General features: G+C 36.7%; 1 protein-coding gene across 5 annotated transcripts in view; it reads left to right on the top strand.

The window, feature by feature from the left end:
• The window catches only part of CADPS2 (calcium dependent secretion activator 2), a 281939-nt gene that overhangs the window by 98311 nt on the left and 160737 nt on the right, over positions 1 to 22891 (top strand). For all 5 annotated transcript variants that reach the window (XR_011723932.1, XM_071733753.1, XM_071733756.1 and 2 more), the window contains exons 4-6: positions 9310 to 9390; positions 13232 to 13468; positions 16097 to 16218. Coding sequence is in view for 4 of the 5 variants with exons in the window: in XM_071733753.1 (XP_071589854.1) it covers positions 9310 to 9390; positions 13232 to 13468; positions 16097 to 16218 (440 nt within the window). In the remaining variant the exon portion in view is untranslated. The remainder of the gene's footprint in view (positions 1 to 9309; positions 9391 to 13231; positions 13469 to 16096; positions 16219 to 22891) is intronic.

Here is a 22891-nt window from a genome sequence, read left to right as displayed (position 1 = left end):
GCTGAATGGTTAGGGGTGACCTTGATCATTAAGCTGACAGAGTCTTCACGAATGTCATCAAGGAGAAGCAGAAGAATATGTACCTTGGTTAAGGTAACCCTGAGCATGAGTATGGGCTAAGAACAAACTGATTGAAGCCCTGAAGGCATGGTACGGCATGGGGGGTGGAGGTCTAGGGGTGTGCAGGGTGGGTGGGTGCCAAGTTTAGGAAGAGCCAATAACATCCTTTAATTGCAGATGGGGTAATGCTGGGCTACAAAAGAAGAAGCATAGGTAGGAGACTGGTTTTCCCCTCTGACTGGCAGTGGTGAGGGAGCTAGACTTGTGTAGCCTGGCAAAGAGGACCCTAGTGGGTGGTCTAATAGCCCAACACAAGCAACTTGGAGGGACCTGGCAAAGGCAAAGGTGACAGAAGTATTTATGTGTAGTAGCATATGATATAAGGAGAGTTAACTGTTGCAACCAGAGTGATCTTTAGAAGAAAGCTTCAATATAAAGACAGTGGAACAAAGAAACAGGTCAGCCTGAGAAGCTGTGGAATCTCAATTGTGGAGGTTTTCAGAACTTGGCTTGACATAGCCACAGCTGATTCTTCTACCAAGTAGGGGACTGATCTTAATAACCTCACAACTATCTAACCAATGGTTCTGTAGTGCCTTTTTCTGCATTAATCTCTAGATTACATCTATATTTTAATCCATTTCAGGACTAAATCCTATTCAGGATTTTTATTTTTAAGGATAGGTATTTACACACATCACTAATATCACTTGACTTCTAGATTAAGACAGGAATACAGAACATTCTGCAGCTGATACTACAATATTGAACAGAAAGGGAGAAAATGGGATTAAATTTCCATCCTATCTTCTTTCCATCATATTTGCAAACAACTTTAGTATATCTTTTAACCAGTGATTTTCCTAAAGAGTTTCTTGAAGAAATTATTAGCTGTTTTATAAAAATCCTGTTGTTAAAATGCTTAGATGTTGTATATATATTTAAGTGCAAATGTAGACTTTTGACTAAATAGAAACATCTTGCCTAGTTGAAAGAACTGTTTATATGCAGCTGTTTTGGTTTGGAGTTGTTTTTTTTTCATGGTGCTTTTTGAAACCATCAAATACAGCTTTTCTAAATTTGTGGTAAATCAGTGCTTCAATTATGAGTTGGCAGCCTGAATTTTAAGTTTTCTGCCTAGTTAAGTCAGCCACACATAATTTCCAGAAAAATACTGGCATGACATTCCAGGTGTTTTTGCTTACTTAATTCAATGCTCATTAGCATGTATTGCACTAATTGCATATATTCCCATTGGCTTCAACACTCCAAAGAAAATCTCAACAGTGATTAGTAATGCCAGAAAACATTCTGCATAGTATTTTTGGAGTGTGAGGAGGGTAAGCAAAAGGTGAGAGGATTTCCTTCTGAAGCAAGGATCATTTTAGGAAAATACTAAAAAACACTAAGCCCATTTAGTATTATAAGACATAAATATGCATACACCAACACAGCTTGCATGCTAATCTTTGGGATGCCTGAGATATGGTAATCTCTGGGCAGGTGGTGGGAGAAAAGGAGGATGGAAAGGTTTTTCTAAGGAGGATCAGGACATGAGTCACAGCTCTTTTAAAGCCCATCACTTCCTAGTTAGGGTGGATGTGGGAGGGTATTCCCTAGCCAGAACCTGAAAGCAACATTGAAGGAGAGAACCAATATCTATTCCAGTAGCATCCGGGGGAAGCTGAGAGGGAGAATAACACCCAATTTTTTTTATAATTTTATCAGAGATTACCATTGCAGTTGGGACCTCTGCAGTACTTGTGGTAGGAGTGTAGATAACTGCTTAAGTGCTTTTAATAACTCTCTGAAGGCTTCTTTGCCTCTCCATTGATTACCCGGGGACCCCAGGTTTCTGACTTAAATGATACTTTATAGCTTTGATACCTTTGAAGCTTTTTTTCACTGCTTAGCTGTAGGAAGAACACCTATTCCAATAACAAATCAAAGACTTGAGTGGAACATAAGTAAAAGTTAAACCCTTTTTGTGTGGATATTTATAGTTTTAGAGTTGCAAAGCTGGGGTGGAAGGCATTTTGCATGGTTAGCAACTGAAGAGTTTTTACATTGTGGGAGACAGTACTGTAATGAGTGTGTAGATTCTGTCTTGACAGAATCCCTAAGTTCCAATATTGGATGTGAAAAAGAAGATACAGATGGATAAAATATGTTTACAGTATTACATACTACAGATCTTCATTTTCTCATTCCTGTTAATAAAACAATGATGCTTTGCATCAATGTTTTTGATTTGTCTTCATAATATTTAGAGTTAGCAGATCTGTAATAGCAAGAACCTACCATTATTAACCTTCTTTCTCTCTCAGCAGAACATGCTTTCCTTGGGTTTTTGTCCTGTCTAGCAGAGGGTCTTGAATATTGCACTTTTGACCAAAAAGAAGGGCAGGCCTGGGGTTTGGCTACTGGTCTGTGCAATTGTCACAAATGCCAAGGGAATGAGAGGCAAAAATTTCCATTGCTTGTAGTGATACTTTTGAGCTATCCTAGCATTTTTTTCTCTTCTGTAGTCTGCTACTGAGCCACAAACCTGAACTTCTGGAGTGTAATGTTGATATTTCTTGACTTAAAACCAGTACTGTTCTTAAACAGCCAGTGGGCTGACTTGTAATCAGCCCATGACACTTTTTTTCTGAATGACCAATTCTGCAGTAAATTATCCAAGGCCTGATGGTAGTGTTTTTATAGCACAGTCTTGATATTTTAGAAGGAAGTTTGGGGTAAGCTTCCTATTGTTTTCCTTTTGCTTGATTCCTTCCAAGTTCTAAGTGTGGCTTTTATCTGATTCAGTCCATTTAGAAGAAGCATTGTGTCTTCATTCAGCATCTTCATGAATATCCTGGAGAAAGACAGTGTAGGGGAAATCTCAGAGTTTTCAAATGATACTGAACCAATTTGGGTATTCCAGTGTTGCTTTAACTGCAGGGAAGTCCAGAAGGAACTGACAAGAACTGCATGGGGCACTGCAAGACAGATAAGCTCTAATGTCTAAAGACATAAGGAGGAGAAATACACAGACAGGATGCTGACCTGAGCTTGGATAGTTACAGTTCAAGAATGACACTAAGGGTTCCCTGGGGTGAAATAATTAGTTCTGCATGCAACAGTAGCATCTTTTTCCTCCTGTTCATACTTAAGTACTGTATGCAGTTTTGGTCTCCCTATCCCAGGGCCATAGGGGAGGTCAATGAGGACTAGAGGGTGGCATTGAGAATCATGGAACAGCTGTCTTTTGAGGGGAGACTGAAAAGGCTGAAAATTTTCAGTCTGGAAGTGAGGACACTGGTGGAGAGGAGTATGGCTGGGGTGTACAGACGTATAAAGGCAGTGGCCAATATGAATATGTACCTTCACTCATCAGGTGCTACACTGCTAGAAAGTGGGAAGAAACTCAAGAAGAAGAAAGTCAAGGAAGTTTGTTCTAGATTTAAAATAGATGCAATGCATCCTTATCTGGCTTTTGGAGAACTTCCAGAGTATCTTGTCACAGGAAGTGATGGGGGAAGAAAGTTAAAAATTATTTGGACAAGCTCCTGGAGAAGAGAACCATAAATTGATGCTAATAGGCCTGGATGTACTCTCTGACATCCCTCTCACTTCCTCTAGATCCACAACTACCATTAGAGTAATGCACTTTGGGGAACAACCAGAGTCGTGGAGTTATTGATGGTCCTGGCTCAGGCACAGCTTTTGAAAACATTGATTTGATTGGATTTTATTTTTTTATCCATCTGAAGCCACTGTAGAGTATTAGACTATTGACTGACCCTGTTCTTTATCTGCATTATTACTTGTTCACAATGTTGGGCACAGAGAAAGTGATACGCTGATTGCTTACTATTTTCATCTATACCTCCTCCATCCTTATTTCAATATTTCTATTATTCTAAAATGGCTGCTCCCCCCAAAAAAAACCAAACAACAAAAACAAAAATAACAATCAGTAAGAATTTCTATTAAAACAAATTCATTCAAATTCATGTTCAAGCTTTTTTTCTGGCACTGTGTTGCAGGGAAATGGAGTGATCAGCTTGGCCAGTTGTCTGAAAGGCAATCTTGTTCTCTGCTAGAGCAAAATCGATAAGAAAAGGCTTTGAGGCCTGATGGTGCATTGTGAAATATTATTAGGACACCTCATGCAGGCTTTGGACCTTTTCACTTTTAAAAGTCTCCTTACTGCAGACAGATTGAAAGCAGAAATGCTTTCAGTGGTAGCTGAGTTTTTCTTTTGACTTAAAATCAGCTGATAATATGTATGCTAGTATTCCACAAGAGAAATATTTAAAGAATAAGCGGTTTGTTTCCCCCTTCATCTGTTTACCCATTAACAGATTTTCTCTCTCACACATCCTTCCTCTTATGTTTCACTTGGATTCTGTGTTGCACATTTTCTAAAGTACACATCTGAGTTTATTTGCCAAATCTAGCAATTTGATGGGTTTTGCGTGTGTAAACTGGGGAAGAAAGAAAGTGAGGAAGAGGTAGATTTAGGAAATTAGTTACTCATTTCTAAAAGCTTGTCTGTTGCAGAGTTCTGTGGGAAATCCACAGGATTTTACTGCAATACAGTCAGGGTCAGACATCAGCATAAGCATCGGCAAGACACATGGCAGAGAATTTTCAGGATGCAGAGAGCATGAGAGAGTTTTTAAATACCAGATCTATTTTTTTGAATCTAAATTAATCTTCTGTATACTCTGTACTCGAGGAAGATAAAAGATTTTAAAATTCAAGATAAACAGGCCTCCTCTGAAAGGAGTGCCTACATTTTCTTTTCTTTTCCAGCTCTGTCTGCTTTGCTGTGAAACAGGAGGAAGGCTTATGAAAAGTTCCAGTAGAAGCAATTCAGAAAGCTTCACATGTTCTGCCTTTAATCAAGTTTTTTTTTTTGTTTTTTCCTCTCCCATTGGGAGTGGAAGCAATGTATTTCTTCCATGAATTTGTTCTTCAGAAATTAAGTTCTGCTGAATTAATATCCAAAAGTGTCTGTAGTTGGGCTCCGTGTTTTCAGCCTGACTTGGAAGTTGTTGATCCTTCTACTTTTATGTATGTAGCTGCTAATCTTGGTCCACAGACTTGGGAAAGTTTGGGAATCTCCACAGGCTGTTTGCATTCAGTGTACGGCAGACCCTTGACTCTGCAGACTCCTTTAATCTCTGCCCAGTCAGTTCCTTTGGAGGAGCTTCACCTGTGTAAAGAGCTGGAACAAATCCTGTAGGTCTTAGAGGGGACAGGTCTGTCTGAAGCAAAACACCTGTTTCTAGTGTCAGAGATAAGAGTAGTGTAATAGCAAGGACAATGGTCTGAAAAATACCAGTGTTTCCATTTGCTGCACCTACTTACTGCCTGCTTGCTTGCTTGACAACTGAAATTGAGCCCTGGGACTTCTCTGGCCATTGCTTTCTTTTCCAGCCTTGCTGCTGAATGCCATTAGTTATTTCCAGAAATCCATTTTTTCATCATTATATAGTCATAACACTTTGAATCCAAGCCCTTTACTCCATTTGGTGTGTAATTAGGGTTTTTGTCTTGGCTGTCAAACAGTGGTTGGGGATGGGCCCTGCAGCTCTGCTCACATGGGCCACTCACAAATAACCTGGCAGCTCAGCAGATTCCAGACATGGTTTTATGTGCCAAAAAGTAGATTTAAAGAAAAATAAAAAGTAACCATTACTGTCACACAGAGTGAAAAGACTTTGAATATTGTGTTGCAGATATAACAGCAAGTCCCATGATATGTGTACTGTCAATTTAGTCCTTAAATGCAGAGAAATTTATATCGCTGTGGGCAGGTAAATGTAATTTCACATTGATGTTACTGTGCATTAGAAAACTGCAGGGAAGCTAACCCAACATTAATAAAATCCGTACTTGGAGGAACAATCACTTAGTTTGAGTCCTTGAGAATGTAAAGAACAATAACTTGTAGAAGGTCAGTACTCATTAATGCTCAAACTGATCTTGTTTCTCGGGCAAAGGGTGATCAGATCTCCATTGTATGCAGAGAAATGCAAATAAGTGCTGTGGACTTTAGTTCAGTACCTCTTGGCAGCTTTTAGTACTTTTTTTACCTTAAGTTGCTCTTGCACATTAAACAGATTTTTTTTACAATGTACTATCTTGCTTTAGCACCAAACTTCACAAACATTTTACAGCCTTTTAAGGCTGTAATGTTTTTATACAAGTTATATAAATAACTTGTTAAAAATTTTGCAGTCTTTTTCAGTCTTTTAAAATGTGTAAACATTAATTTATTCATATGTATTTCTGTTCCATGCTGCTTAGGCACACAAATTAAATAACAGTTTGTCAAGCAAGATATCATTCTCTTGATCTGAATCGTGATTTTTGTAGTCTTTCTTAAATAAGCAGATAATCTGAGGAGAATAGACTCCATGCACATGTAAGACAGAGGGCAGCATGACCTGGAGATGTCTTAATGCTGAGTCTGATTTAGCCTCTGGTAGTGGCTGTTTGCAGCCTGACTGATGTAAAGTTAATTTTTCAAAGATTCATAACTTGCCCAGAGTTGAGCTCATTTCCACAGATGGGGCCCTGCTAAATTTCCGATCCATACCTCAATGCAAGGTGGTGCTAGAGCTTCTTGACAAGATGGTCACTCCTTTCTTAATATGGGTAGATTATTGTCTTCCCTGGTCTTTTCAGAAGCAGTGGAGTGTTTTGGTTGAAATTGTTAAAGCAGAATTTTAGAGTAGAAAACTTCAGTCTTGCAGAAGTTGACACTTTATATAAGCAACTGAAAGCATCCTGTAATACAAACTGTTGGGCAGCTTGTACATTTGAGGATGTTACCATTCCATCTCTACTAATAAAAATGGTAATAATAGTAATTATTGCACTTTGCAGAGTGAAAAAAAATCCAGGCAACTTCAAGCATAATGAATAAAAACATTTCCAAATTAATAGCTTGGTGTCTAGAAGTGGCAGGTTTATTTTAGAAAGCTGTTTTTATGTAACAGCACTGGGGGAAAAATATGATGCACTACCACCTTTTTTTTTTATGCAAAAAGTAGTTTCTTATTCACCCAAGTGTAGTAATCATTTATAGCTACAGATTTTTCTGAAGAAATTTAAAATTCAAGTCACTGTCCTTGCACAAAGAAAGGATACAAGTGACACAGCTGTCTTATTCATCTTTTTACTCTTTTGGGAATTCTCCTTCTAATTTAAGCAGCCCTCAAAAGGGGAGTCAGGCTCTTTGCCTGGATTTTACAAGTTTGGGGGGCCAGATACACAGGCATTTAGGTTAAACATGGGCTAGTTTGATCAGGAGTTCTGGTGTTCTTTGTACAGAGAACAGGTCTCTGGTTTCTGTAGTGTCGTCTGTGGTAAGGTCTCCTGCTGCTAAAAATCCACAGACTATAAGGTCTCCTGATGCTAAAAATCCACAGACTAATTGGTTACATGAGGTATATGTGACACAAGTCTAGTGTTGGTCACTAAATAATAGCTATGATCAGTAAATAGCTATGGTGTGTAACTAGTACCATTGCAGAAACCAGAAATGTTTTTATTAAGCGGTGTTTATGTTTATGTTCAATTCTTTTTAAATTATCTCTAAGGCTATATAACTTTTTTATTTTAAGTTTTATTTTAATTTATTTGAAATACTGAAACTGTATTCTGAAAACCTCAAGGATTTGCTTTCTTCAAGAATGCTCTTGCCCATTACCATTACTGTCGAGCTAGAGCAGATACACTGGCACGCTTTGCAGGAAGATCCTTCCAGTCTGAAACATCTTTTACTCTAGTTTAAACTTGAGCCTTTTTTTGGGGATTATCATCAGGTTTTCTTCTCTTGTGCTCTGGTTGTCTGGATCAGTTCCTGCAAGAATCTGTTGATATGCCAGATTGCACAGGTGACAGATGGAGTGTTCCATCCCTTCCATACTGTCGGTAGAAAACTTTTAATCCTGTTTCTAAATGTGGTCAGATTTGCATTATAAATAATGCTGATATTGACCTGAAAGCACAGGATAGTGTATTTTTAATTATTTTCCATTTTTTAATATTGGATTTTGAAAGAAAAAAATGCCTAATTTCAAGAGTGCCTTGGTTCAGTAAGACCTACTGAATTTAGCTGAGGAGCGTTGCAAAGGAAATGCAAATGGGTAAAGGATGTCACATATTTGGTCTGATTCACTGAATAGTAGTCTTAAAAAGCTGAGCTTAATGTAATCAGTAATTCACTATACTAATTGTGTGTTCTTCAGCTGAAGATCTCATTTGATTAGAGAACCATTTTTTGTCAGTTTATATCCCTAATAAATTTCAGTCTTTTTAATGGAGAGCAGTTCAGATATCCTTGAACTTAGCTTCATACTAAATGCACTGGGGTCGTATGAGCGTGTCACATCGTGGCTGTGGTTAGTCCTAGGGACAGAGAAGACAAAGAGCACCTTCTGTTGGTTCTCCATCTTTGTCCTTGTTTGGCATTTATTCAAATACAAAGGCAAGTTATGCCTGATCTTTTCCAGATGCATCCCTGCTCTTCCTCTTACCTGACCATGCAAGTCAGTGTGTTGAAATGAAGCCCCACTTCACCTACACTCTTAACACCACCCTTAACAAGTAAACAGGTGAAAAATGAGTTGTGGAGTCTTCTGAGACCTGGCTGTTGAGATGTGCCCTTCCCCTTTCCCTCCCTGACTGAAGTCAGACATTTAGTCATAATTGTTCACTAGGTGTACAAATATTGTAGGCTCATAAATTGGGTATGTCTTGATGTGAGAAGCTGGCCAGTATTTGGGGAAAAGAGCAATGTGAGTGAAACAATACCATACTTTGCATATACAGAGGTACAGCCTCATAGTTTTCTTTCCTGATACTAATAAATACCTATACAAGAACTCATGGCACCAAAGAGCAAATTTCCTTACAAACATTTTCTAAGCCAATCATTATTCTAGTTTTCTGCTTCATGGAGAAAAGTTTTTAGCTGCTCTTTTCATAAGGAAATAATGGTTCTCTTTGGCCTGAGTACTAAAAACTCAAGGGAATGCTGGCTATCCCTCGAGGGTTCTGAGTGCCATGGGTAACTGGTGTTCATTACATTTCTTTCATTTCTGCTAGACTCAAAGCCATGTATTTGCTTCACTGAATTTAAGACTAAAGAGATGTGATTAGTTTCTATTTTTAACTACATTACTGGCTATAGAGTTAAAATATAGTGCATGTTTCTCACAGTTAACTTTTTGTTCTTTGTCCAAGTTGGATAATGGAGATGAGCAAGCAGCCCAGATCAGACGTGAACTAGATGGCCGACTACAACTGGCAGAACAAATGGCAAGGGTAAGTGGATGCTTTCATGTACCAAAACCACATCTTCATAAAAGGTGTGAGTGGAATGATACCTAGTGTGTGTTTCTAGTTTCTGAGAAATTTAGCAGAAGATATCTGAAAACAGTCTGGCAGATGTGTGCTTTTCTGCTGTAGAATATCTATGTCAACAGGGTTTGTGAGAAAGTAAACCTTGTTTTTGGAAAGTCATAGTTTGTGTGATTCTGCCTTTCATTCTTCAAGACATCCAGTGGTGAAACAAAGGGTATATTATTTGCACATTTGGGACTATGTATTTTCAAACTAAAATTAGTCATCTTTTACATACAGAAATACATTATCTTGTGCTTAGGGTCCAACCGTAATGTTTGTCTTACTGCAGGTTATGTGTGATGTACTTGTCAAGTATATATAGTACAGTTACATTTGTAGACCAAGTCTATGTTTATAATGATTGTAATGGTATCTCAAGTAACAAAGCTCTGAGTGAGTCTTGTAGGTCAAATTAGTGGTTACTGGGCAAACTATAAATTCTCTTTGTAAGTTTTAGAAAGACAAGCCTATTTTCTCTTCTATAGCTTGTATTTGATTTCACTTGACAGGATTATGCCCTTCTATATTAAACATCACAGGGGGGAATTGATATTGTCCCTAGCCATATCTTACTGAATTGTGGAGAAAGACTCCTTTTGCACAGAAAGGCAATCTCAAGTCTTCAAATTTCTGTGAAGTCTAGGTGTATAATCAAAATTGTCCAGTAATTGTGTGTTTGCTTTCTTGCCTTTAGCTCTAAAAGTTACAGAATATTTGAAGCATATATATTATACTTTGTGAATACAGCAAAACTGTATTATATTAATATATTAACTGTAAAGCAGTTACCATTTGCTTATTTCTTTAAAAAGAAAAAAAATTAATTTAGGTCAGTGAAGTTCATACTTATCAACTTGGAGGCATAATCTTTCTGAAAAGTAAAATGTTGCCCATGGAAGTTCCAAATTAATTTTATAGCAAGTGAAAGTTATGCACATTTAAACCATGTAAATCTTGTTCGGTCTATCTGTAATATGCATACAGTCCATATTTGTCTTTTAAAGAAAAAAATTATTCATCTATTTTTTTATCTGAATCATTACTTGAAAGTTCTCATGGTTGCCACAGTGTCAACTGCACAGTTTTGTAGAGAATACAGGGAACTCCATGTCCTGAATGGTACATCCAAGTTGGAAGTCACAGCTTTCATAAATCTCTTTCAAACTATTTAAAAGGCAGAATTTCTAGGGTATACTTTGGGAGCTAGTCCTAATTCTAGCAGCTGTGAGAATAATTAAGATAATTTAAATCTAAGCAATCAAATGCTGGAAAATATGAACTTTAATTTTTTAGCTCAAAAACAAGGAGAAAAAAATTTTGATCCTGGATTATGTATTCTAGCATATTTGTTGGTTAAACAAAGGGGGTTTCAGTGATTTTTTTGCTAGTGTTATTAAACCAAAGTCTCAAAAGATCAACAGAGCTGATCTCAGAGCTCAAGTGAAATCTCTGTATGCAGCTTTTTGGTTGTTATTGAGGTTCCACTCCTGATTCTTATAATGAATTACTTGCTGATTTTACAAGTTATTAAGTATAAATAAGCTAATTTCAGCAGAAAAGGTAATTTAGCCTATTAATGGAGGGAAGAACCTTAGAACTACATTCACCCATAACAAAATAAAATCAGTTTGTGCATCTACTTGCCCATCTGTTTCTTCATATGGCTAAATTTAAAGTAGTTGAAATGAAAGTGTGTATGACCCAATGAGATTTTCTACCTATTTTAACGGCTACTATAATTTGCTAAAATAAACTGCTACATGATCCCACAAAGCAGCTATACCCAGTGTCATTTCTCCTTGAGAGAAAATCCTGAAAATCCGTTTTGGCACTCTTGGAATCCAGACCTAATGGCTTGTGCATGGATAAGCCTGACTGGTGTCTTTCATCTGTTCCCAGGGGGGTTGTTCCAGGATATGTTCCAGTAGGTTGCAATTAGAGTTCCCAAAATTCTGGTATTGTGCAGGGAAATGTGTTCTTCAGAAGATCTGGGCTTTTAGAAGACATAATTCTTGTGCTTATGCACTAAAAAATACAGGAAAAAATACCACTATTCTTCTTGTGTCTGTAAATTATTTTAAATATTATGAGCTATAGCAATTGGTTACAAATTCGCTATCCTTAGAAGAGCAAATGAAAGCTGAGGGATGACATTTTTAGATCTCTTTATGGAGGATCCTAAGCTTTTTCTTTTTTCTTTTTTCTTTTTTCTTTTTTCTTTTTTCTTTTTTCTTTTTTCTTTTTTCTTTCTTCTTTTTTCTTTTTTCTTTTTTTTTTTTTTTTTTTTTTTTTGAGGGAGAGAAGTGGCTTACAAACATTTAGGTTTTATAGAAATAAAAGCCTGCATATATTCTGATAATGCTGCCTTAAGTTATGGAAGATTGTAGTCATAAAAAATTTACAGCAAAAGGCAATTAAAAAAGTTTCCTCAGTTTTTACATTAGGATGGAAAAAGCAACTTAACAAAATCTTAACATAATAACAGTCTGTCCTTTGTGTCAGCACATTATTAGAATGACCCTCACAGGATAAACTACAGTTTGAAAAACACTCCGAAGTGTTGATGGGGTTGGCTACAGCACCCTGAACTTTACCCTGTGGTTTGAGTTTCTAACTATAAATAACTTTTTTTTTTTTAAAATCTGTAATATACTGGATCTTTACTGCTGCAATAAACCAGATCACTGGACTTGCCACAGATCTTTTGAGTCAGCTTTCATGGCCTTTGTTATTGAAACAAAATCTACTGCAGAGGTTTTAACATAAAACATTTTATGGTACTCCTTATAACAGATGACTATAAAAATTGCCTGTCTTAGAAGCAAGGTGCCTACCTTGGCAGAAAATACATGGCAAGCAGTGTCTGTTGCTCATTTATAAGTAAAACATACATTTTAGAGTAATATATGTTGTTGTTTAATCTTGGGTGACATTCTCCCAAATTACCTTATATTCAGTAGAAAAACTGTGAATGAAATTGCATCTGTACATGTTCATATGTGCTTTATATATATTTATATGTTCCTTCTCTATTATAAAAATGATATTGAAACACTATTAACTACTGCAGAGGGCAAAAGTTGTTTTTAAGTTCTCTCTAATGACTACGTTTAAAATAATTTCCTGTGTAATGACTCAGTATTACTATCAAAATGAATGACCTGTTATTAAAAATAGAAATAAACAATGATAGGAATTTAATGTCATGGTTGTAGTTTCACACATTTATGTTAGAAGCATGAATGTGATTGACTTGTTTTTGCTAGCATGGCAAGTGGATGAAGTAGCAAAATTATTAGGAGACAGTTCATTTTATCAATTTATAAAATTTTTGAAGGTAACATTAAAGGTATATTGCCACTTGATACATGTATTAGAAATATCTAATGTGTACATATTCAGCCTTTTCAATGTTTCAATGTTTCTTGTTGTATGATTGTGGGGCAGAGGTGAGAGGTTCTGTTTTTACAAATACCCCCTAGTTTCATTTTTTAATGCGTTTGGAGAGATTTTATCTACTATATTTGAGGAATATAATGGAATTTTCAATTCAAATTACATTTTCTCTTGTCAAACTTATTAATGTATTAATGGAATGGGATTCGCTTTCCCATTACTGTTTGGAAGACACAAAAATAAGTAGACACTGGAATTAGGACTTTTATTAAATATATCTTAGAGCAAATCAGTAAATTAACATGAAGTATAATGTGGGACGATTTTTTTTTCCCTCCCTAACTTTTAAAATATGTCTTTCAAGGAAAGAAAATTCCCAAAATTCATAACAAGAGAAATGGAGAACATGTACATTGAAGAGCTGAGATCTTCAGTGAATTTGTTGATGGCAAATTTGGAAAGTCTTCCAGTCTCTAAAGGTGGGCCAGAATTTAAACTGCAGAAGTTAAAGCGATCACAGAATTCTGCGTTCTTGGACATTGGAGATGAAAATGAGGTTCAGTTGTCAAAGTCTGATGTGGTCCTCTCCTTTACATTAGAGGTAATAATGTATTCTTATTAGTCCTTCCTTGGTAATTTTGAAATTTTATGTTGAAGAAGCAAATCAATCTTTACCTCTTTGATAATGAGGAGTTAGAATACAACTGTATGATGTATTTTTCTCTTGCCAGCAGTAGTTGCATTTGGGCCCACACAGTAATGTGGGCAGTTGAATCTCCCACACAAATACAGCTTTGAATGGATTCCAGTACACTAAATACCTAAGTATATGTACTAATGAAACACTGTTATTATCAGGAACTCTTTCATAGAATTTTACAGACAAGTTGTGTTTTCTCAGTGAAAACATTTAGATAATAAAAAAAATGGAGAAAAAGAATTATTGGTGGTTATAGCAGATCTTAAAAAATTCCTACATTTTCCTCAAGGAACTAGCTCACCTTTACTGAGATTATTCAGGAAGCCTGGTCTAAAAGGGTGCAACCCTAACCCAAATAGAGCTCAACAGACTTCAGGAGCAAGCCAGAAATACAGTTACTTAAACGCATCCATTGGCAGCCTTATACCTCAGGTCCAGTTCCACAAATGAGCATAGCAAAAGGAAATTACAGAATCATAATCACCATAGTGTCTTTTGTGTTGTGACTTTACTAAATTATAGGTGACCAGCAAAATCCCCACTTGGATACTTCTACACAGGCACATGAATGAACAGGGAATCTGTAGCAAATGTAATTAGTAGGGGAGAATATTAAGAACTTGATGAAAACGTCTTGGCAGGGAGGAAAGTAGTTGAGGTTCGTGCTGTCACTGCATACTGTTACAGCAAGAGATATTAATTACATTTATAATGTTCTGGTCAGAATTTTCCTGGCTAAGAGACACCCCAGCATGTGCCTGCAAACCAACAGTGACTGTTTTTGCAAGTTGGATGTTTCCTCAAATAGGCTGTTTGCAGAGTCTTGTAAAATAAATAAATAAATTACCAAAGTATTGGGAGAAATTTAGGAAGTAGTTTATCAGCTAATGAGCTAGTAAATCAGGTAGTGACAGTTTCCTTCCTAATGAAATGCCAGGTTTTTTTCCTTTGTTGGTATCCAGAATTGCTACCAAAGGCAAATGTACTATGCAATTAAATTGGGAAAAGCAGGCAAAGAAGTGTCAACATAAAAATAAATAAAGAAGAAGGCTGCATTCAACAAGGATGCATTTGGCATGTGGAAACACTGTATAGGCAGAATCATCTACAAGGATCTCTAGTGCAGTCTGTCAGTAATTATTGATGACTTTGATACCTACCTGAATTCCTTGACCACAGAAAGTGGAGAGATGATTATGCCATTCCCCCTAAATTAGTTATTATTTATAAAGTGTAATAGTCAATGTTGATAATAGTAATGTAAAAATCTTCTAAATGATCAGTGACTGTCAGCTCCCCATGATATTACCAAGCTAGCAATTTTAAAACTATTTAAAATCTATTACTAAGGTTCTGAGAGTTTTAAAATACAGGGGCTTTTACAGCTAGGGGTGAAGTCTGGCTTAATTTATTGAAATAAACAGGCAAACAGGTTAATAACAAAATATTTCAGTAGTTGATTGCTGACCTAAGAAGCCAGTTGCCTAATGATAGCAAAATTAATGATTCTTTTTGTCACCTTTAATACAATCAAACAAATAATGGTTTTCATCTATAGTAGTTGAGGACAGCTTCTCTGCTGTTTAAATGGACTTTTTGTTTCCCAGTTTTTTCACATAGGTCCTCATAGGGCTGGACAGGAAAGCAGCTTTTCCAAAGCAAGCAGGGAAACCTGGCTTTCTTCTCAAACCTTCTCTGAATTAGAAACATATGAAGTGTACAAATTCCAACAATTTCACACACTTAAAAACTGTAAGGTTTCCAGAAGATGGAGAGCGTTTGAAGTAGGACTGCATTTGGCTCTGCTGAGCTGTAACTGAGTAGTTCAGAGAAGCTAAAATCTATGTGATCTGCCAAGCTCAGAAGTTCCTTGGTAAGGAAATTTCTCAAGGTGCAGCTGGTAGAGATGGTTTTTTTCATTTCTTTTCCCACCTGGCCCTTTATGCATGCTGAACCTGACTACAAGCACTGAGCTGAGAGAAGCAAAAGGAGTGGGTTGTGGAGAAAAAAAATTACAGCTGCTGAAAGTGACACTCTAACCTGCCTCATGCTCAGCACACCACCAGAGCTCTTCTAAGATTCAAGGGTTTACAACCTCCATTGTCACACCACTGTGATTGACTTTTCAAGATGTGGTCATTGTACTTGTCTTGTTTACAATCTGACTTAGTAATCTATTTGTTCTATGTGGCTGCTTCAGAGGTAGCTTTCCTCATGTGTTAAGATTTAGTATTATACTTAGATGTCAGTCTCAAATTCAACTAGTAACATTTAAATTGTGGTTAGAGTGAATTTTTGGTCTTTGTCCAAGTGAAAACCAAGCAAAAATTTAAATTCCTACTGTACGTTGTTAAGAAGTGGAAAAAGAAATCAAAATTAAAACTTTACTTGTGTCTATGAAGATTTGAGTGAGTGGGATTTGGGGATCTTGGGGTTTTGTTGGGTGTTTTTACCTGCATGGGGAGGTAATACTGCAATAGCTGTGATATGTTTTCTGAATGATAAACTATTTGCTTTTTTTTCCCTCAGATTGTTATAATGGAGGTGCAAGGTTTAAAGTCAGTTGCTCCCAATCGAATTGTCTACTGCACCATGGAAGTGGAAGGGGGTGAGAAGCTTCAGACAGACCAAGCAGAAGCTTCCAGGCCACAGTAAGCTGCTCTGCTGTTGCTGCATTCAGCACATCTTTCCTTCATTTTCATGGGAAAATCTAACTAAGAATCTTTCCAGTCATTACAATTAAGTTAGCACTAAGTTATATGAAGTTCTTTCCTGGGTAGCTATCTTAAATTCTTTGTGGAAAATGAAAATAGAAGTAATAGTTATTTATGGTGAAGTAAGTGCAAAGTGTTAATGCTGTCCAAATAAATGCTTTTGAATGTATGTGTGAGGAAAAGCTTTGTGTGCTTACCTTCATCCTCTGAAAAAAACTTCTTGATAGATATAGCCCGAGGTGATTTTATGTATTCTAGGTTAATGTGCAGGTGGCCTTCTGGAGTGCAACTTGTACAACTGGTAGAAAATCAATACTCAGTAATCAGTCTTGACAAAGCTTGCTCACCTGCTGAGCCTATTCCATTTTATATTATAGGAACTACTTTTTTCAATTAATTTTTGAGGGAGGATGTCAGCAAACTGACTTGGAGGGGGATAACATCATGCTATCTGTAGCTGAACCAGTCAGGATGACAGAGAGGAAGAAAATGAATTGTGTTTTTTGGTTGATTTGTTTGACCTTACGCACCAACTTTGCACTATTCTCTCTGCTAAAATGTCATTTGGAATCTTTTGTAGATAACTGCTCAGAGAGCCTGTTGGGGTTTTACTGGCACCATGGTGTGCCTTGTGAAAAACAATTTAAAATTGCCGTTGTTACAGAGTCTGAGAAAACATCTTCAGCTGAGTTGGGATAGTAGTTTCTGTTCAATTCAAGCCACAAATAATGACTTCTATTCAGCAAAATTATAAGTACAGAGTTTTACTGCATCTTCTGGGGCTGGGAGAAGGAGGAGATCTAATTTGGTGGACTTTCTCCTAGTTGAAATAAAATTCACTGGCAAGTAAGCCAGCAGCCTACTCCTGTAACATATTCTGCTTTGTAGAATTCTAAAGATGTGGGACAAGAAGGAGCAAAATCCACTTGTTGCAGTCCCTGGCTGCAAGAGTCCCTTCTCTGGGGCATAGGAATGCTCAGTCTTGTCATTAGTATGTGGCATGGGATGAATTTCTAAAAGGGCTGGGACCACAAAGGACACACTTATACACACACTGAAGCAAAGTCATAAGTGGATATGCAACATCCCCTCCTCACTTGTGGACCATTTGAGATCTTATCTGATGACTCAGGCTGCCATGAGAGTTGTGAGGCTTCAGCACATCTCCAAGCTGTGCTTTCTCTTTGAACTCAGAATTGTTCTCATAGTGTTCCCCACAAGTGCCACCAACCTTTGCCTACTGTCAAAGTCAAGGTTCCCATTTCTTCTGATAGTGTCTCTCTCTTTTTCCTCACCCTGGAACTTCTTAGCTTCTGTCTTAAATACTCAGCTAACCCCTGATGTCATTGGTATGGCCCTTCAATATCTAGAATAGCCAGAATACACAAATTCTTGGATCTTGGGCACAGTCATTCTCCTTCCAGAAAACAGCACATTTCAAGGGTTTTGTTTCTCTATAGCTGTTTCTAAATAAGGTGGACAAAACATGGTAGAGATGCTTCATGGCCAGTTAATGGTTTACTTATTATATACATTGCATATAGATACAACTGGTAAAATTTAATAGCAGATTAATTGAATTTCCTACCTGTCAAAATAGAAACTTTGTGAAATGGAAGTTCTAGAATAGATGGAGTCAACAGGAGAAAAACTGGAGTATTTCTAGAAAACGGGGTAGAATTAGGACCTGCGCTGAGCTTCTCAACTAATGAAGTGGATTTCAGGCTCAATAGGTACAAGTGGATTGAATATGGAAGAAAGACAGGTTATGGGCTATTCCATGTACAAGTGGATTGAATATGGAAGAAAGACAGGTTATGGGCTATTCCATAGAAGTGTTTATGGTATGAAAAAAATTCATGTGGATTTGTATGGACAAAAATTATACACCTTTAGGAAGAGAATGAGAGATGCCCTGAACTGAACACTGGAAGGACAGAATGGGAGTTACTGGTGCTGCTGACCTGCTCTCCAACAAAACATAACATGAAGGGGCATGGCTGATAAAATTCTAAAATTGATTCAGTTCTTTTGCTCTTCTGAGCTTTACTCTTTTCTTTTTCTTTTTTGTTTGTTTGTTTTCTGGCAAGGGTAATGATGAGAGGTTGGGATACAGTATGATTATAAGCATATACAGTTTGTGAGCATATATAAAGACTTGGTTTAGGGCAATAGAGGAGGATATTAAATTAGACAAGTATGAAAATTATGGGGAAACAGTAAAGAAGGTGAAGGAATCTACCTGTGAAATAGGAGGTTCTTTATTCCAGTTTAATTTTTCTGTTAGAGCCAAATCAGGTTTCCTTGATGCTAGCAATATTGGGTTTTGTTGTTGTTGCTGTTGATAGAAGGAACTAAGAGGACTTGGCAGAGTTGAACCAGAAAATTGTTCTGATAGAAAAGAGTTTACAGAGTACTGTTACAGGCAGGAAGAAGTCACTCAAGTTTCAAAACACTTAATCTGTGTTCAGTCCTAAAGCTTAGGAAGATATTTTTTACTTTTATGACCAACACATCTCTTGCTCTATGCAGTTACCTGCCTTCTTCTGCTTCTTCCAGCACTCATCATTATTGTGTGATAGTGACCTGCTGGGATTATGGGGGCTCAGTCACTGGGTGAAGGGTTGGACGTTCTCCTGCAAAGAGGAGGTATGAGAAGGCAACAGAAGTGACTTTCTGCTCCTGTTGATGTTAGTATTGGTACTACTGGGAAGAGAGATGTCTCCTTTCCCATTCAGTCCTTTTGCAGCAAGGGGCTGTCATGTGAACAGTGGACAGTGAACAGCTGAGAAAGCACAGCCAGTCCATCCCTTTTCTGATAAAAAACCCAAGCTGTCACCTACCCTAGGCTACTGCCTACTTTGCCTGCTGCTGTAGCTGGCTTCTTACTGTGATAATTTTCAGTACTTTCATTCTGATATAAAAGAAAATAGTCAGAGAAGCTGGAGGAGAAAACACAAAACTTATTGCAAAAAAAAATATAAATAAAAAAAAAATCAAGAGCTGTAGTTGAGCTCAATTCTTCAAATCACTAGCAGTAACATTTGCACTGACAAATCCCAGATAAATGGGAACATAACTTCAGATTTTATATAGGACATGCAGCTCAAAAAGGGTAGTAAAGCTCTCATGCTAAGCATAGAATGAGACAGTGATGAAAAGTGAATATTATCTCCAGCCTTCTGTGGGAGACTGCTGGCAAGAGCTTCAAATCATGTGCTTGTCACACATGTTTTCTGTAGTTGGTTTATCATTTTGAACTGGTAGCTACATTGAAAAGGAGCTGTATAAAGAATTATTTATGTCTATTTTTTTCATCTGTGAAACATCAGTATATGCAGTGCAATGCTGCTCCCCAGTAAGAAGTTTCAAAAGATTTGACAGTGAAAAAGAGAAATTGAGATACTTAGATAAGTGCTTCAAAATGGACTGCAAGCCAGTGTGACCTTAGAATGGAGATCAATGAAAGTCTGAGTCAAGTGGAGGCTTAATTCAGGATTTGACCATTATTCCAAAATGCAGAATATTTTCTCAATTCTTTTGATAAATATGTTTTTAAGTATTTTACTGAATCCTGGAATGCTCCTATAAATATAATAAGGAGATGAGAAAAAATGGTTTCTTAAAGGCGAAAGATGTGATTGGAGTCCCAGAGAGGAAAGCATTGACAGCTGAACAGCAAGATTTTTTTTTCTGATTTCTAACTACTCTTAACCCCTGTGTGTACTTCTTCCCTCTTTGAATAATTATTTTGTGAGTTTATGTTGAAGTGTTTAATTTCCTTCTTTAACAAGACAAAAAAAGCACTGTTTATGTATGCATTACTGAGCAGCTAGTGATCATCCTGAAATGCAAATGCTAATGTTTGACTGAGCTTAAGTCTTGGATAATTTTGTAAACAGTTCATTTATACAGCTTCACATGCAAACCCTATAAAATTTTTATGATTGCCAGTCCTTCCAACTGTTTCCTGCCTTTTAGCCCTGCTGAAAATCCCTCCAACATAGCCTGTGACCTTTTCTGCCAGAGATCAGTAAGCAGAGGCTTCAGAGGAACCCTTCAGTTATATGAAGTTTTGCATAACTTTGTTGCTGTGATACCACAGGGGGCTCATCTTGCAAAATCCAGTGCTAATTTCATTTTTTGAATGTTACTGATGAGGCTTAGTTTTTAATCTTTTGGAGTCTGATGTCCACATGTTTTCTTAACATTGATTTTTACTCATTCTGAGTACTAAATGTGGTTTCTTGGGTATGTATAATCATGCCTAAAGATACATGATTGGAATATGCTATCTCTTATCACTACAGTGACATTCTGTTCTCATATATTTATGCAATAGAAAAAGATCATATCTTGTGTGATGAGAAAATTTTAATGGGGACAGGATATTCTTCATGTAAAGGAGAAATAAGATGATCTTATTTTGCTGCCAGTGATTGCATAACCTTATAAAAAGGGATATTATATGTTGGAAGCATGTGAAGAATGCATCATTAAATGTCTGACCAGAGGAGGCAGGGGAATTTTTGTCATGACTGTACAAATAAAACAAAATGCTGCTCATGTTATTTTTAATCAATGTTTTACAATCATTAATTCTACAGAGAATTTGAAATATGAGTACTTGTGGATTCGTAAAACTTACTTAGGAAAAAGATTATAGAGTTTTAAAAAAAGGAAAAAAAAAAGCTTAATTTCTAAAATTTAGAACTTCCTTGAGCAGCATGTTTACTCATGAAAAATATTTTTAATAAACTGTTTTGAGGGTATGGCTGAAGATGACATTTCTGAAGGGAAGAAGAAGAGACAACATTTATAACTGGTGACAATCATATTCCAAGCCTCAGCTAGCTTTCTTCATCGTAGTCCCTGCAGATTTCCTTTTTTTATTTTTGAGTAAAGGAAACAAAGAGATGATCATACCTACAAGTGCTACCTAACTTGTGGTTGCACGGCAGTATGTTATCAAAGAGAAGGCACGCATACTCTTGCCACAGTTCTGTATCTAATACATCTGCATAAATGTGGTTAATTTTGGTCAGTAAAATTTTATTAGACTTTTAGCTTTCAGCAATCAATCCTTATGTTACTTACATGTGTAGGAATCCATGTCATTGCTCTTGCATAGGAGAAAAAGTATAATGAAAATGTTTTCCCTGCCTCGTAAGTGTTAAGTAGAAAACTAGAGATTAAAGACAGGGAGAAGAAGAAGGACAGAAACACAATGTTTGTTGATCAGGTAGGCAGTAATCAAACTATTCTCTTGCTGGCAAGCTAACCAACTCTTCTTAGGGTGTGAGGGTTTTTTCCATTGTTTGTCTGGATAGTTTTGAAATGAGTATATTTGCACATGGGATTTTTAGATGAATAATGAGATAGCAGTTTCATATTGCCTGTTCTAATTGTGCTTAGCTTGTTGTTTATATGCTTCCTATCATATCTTCTGAGAATAAATCCTCTTTAGGAATTAGCTTCTTGAACAGAATATTTTACTTGATGGATTTCATCTGTTCTTTGAGTATTACCTCTGAAAGTTTTTTACTTGCAGAGAAGTGCAGTGAAATCTGTATTGGTCTTAGGGAGTATAACAAAGTACAGTTGTTCAGCCCTCTTTTAACATATAGACTTATTTTCTTTAAAGCATATTTGATGCAACATGTACCAAAGTGAAGTTGTATGTTAGAAGATGTCTGTGTATGATTAGCAAGATCATTTCAAAGGCTAAAGCCTGAGGGACATAATTATATTGATGTGGACAATGTTGAAAACTTGGTGAAAGTGTGATCCTTTAATATGCATTTTGGAATTTAGGGGAGCCCTGTGGGATAAGGGTTGTGATGGGGAAGAAAGCGTGTTTGCTTTCATAAACCAGGTTTAATTGTGTTGCATAATGATTGCTAGAATTTGCACTCAGATAAATTTTTATATCTTTAAAGGATAAATTCCATCATGGTTTTCAGCTTGTCATGTGTCACTATGTCCTTTTTTTGATTGTCATGATTAAAGCAATTCACAAAATAAGGTGGAAGGAATTACCTTAAAAAAATTACAAATTTATCCTATCCTGTCTTCTGGATTAATGATGGAAGAGTTTCACATAAAGATTTTGGATTCAGCTGAAAAATTACATGACAATTTTATTCAGTTATTCTTGATGCCTATCAATTGCTTGTTTCTTTAAAGAAAGGAAAAAATACCAAATCATCTCAGTTATAAAAACCTATATCATATCCATGAGGAAAAGGTGGAATTTCTAAAAGAAGTAAGTTTCTATGCTATGTTCTGTTATTTAATACTATTTTATATTGTCCAAGAGGTTTTTCACCTACCACAATGCAAAGAAGTATGAATTACATACAAGGTCTAATACTAAATTTGAAACTCAACCTGAGCAATCTGATTTTAACTTGCCTTTCTCTGAGCAGGTTTTGAACTAGATGACCTCCAGTTTCCTTCCAGCCTAATTTTTTACAGTGTTTCTGTGATTAACTCCCAAAACATTCTCTCATTCTTCCCTTCTACCCAAGGGACTTGTGAAAACCACTGCTGTAAGAAGGGTATGTTCACTTGTGAGATCAGGACAAGTGTGGCTGGGAAGAAATGGGGA

This window comes from Heliangelus exortis, chromosome 1 (assembly GCF_036169615.1).
Source record: "Heliangelus exortis chromosome 1, bHelExo1.hap1, whole genome shotgun sequence".
Classification (NCBI taxonomy): Eukaryota; Metazoa; Chordata; class Aves; order Apodiformes; family Trochilidae; genus Heliangelus; species Heliangelus exortis.
Note: the sequence above shows the minus strand (reverse complement) of the source record. Positions and strands in the feature narration are given on the sequence as shown.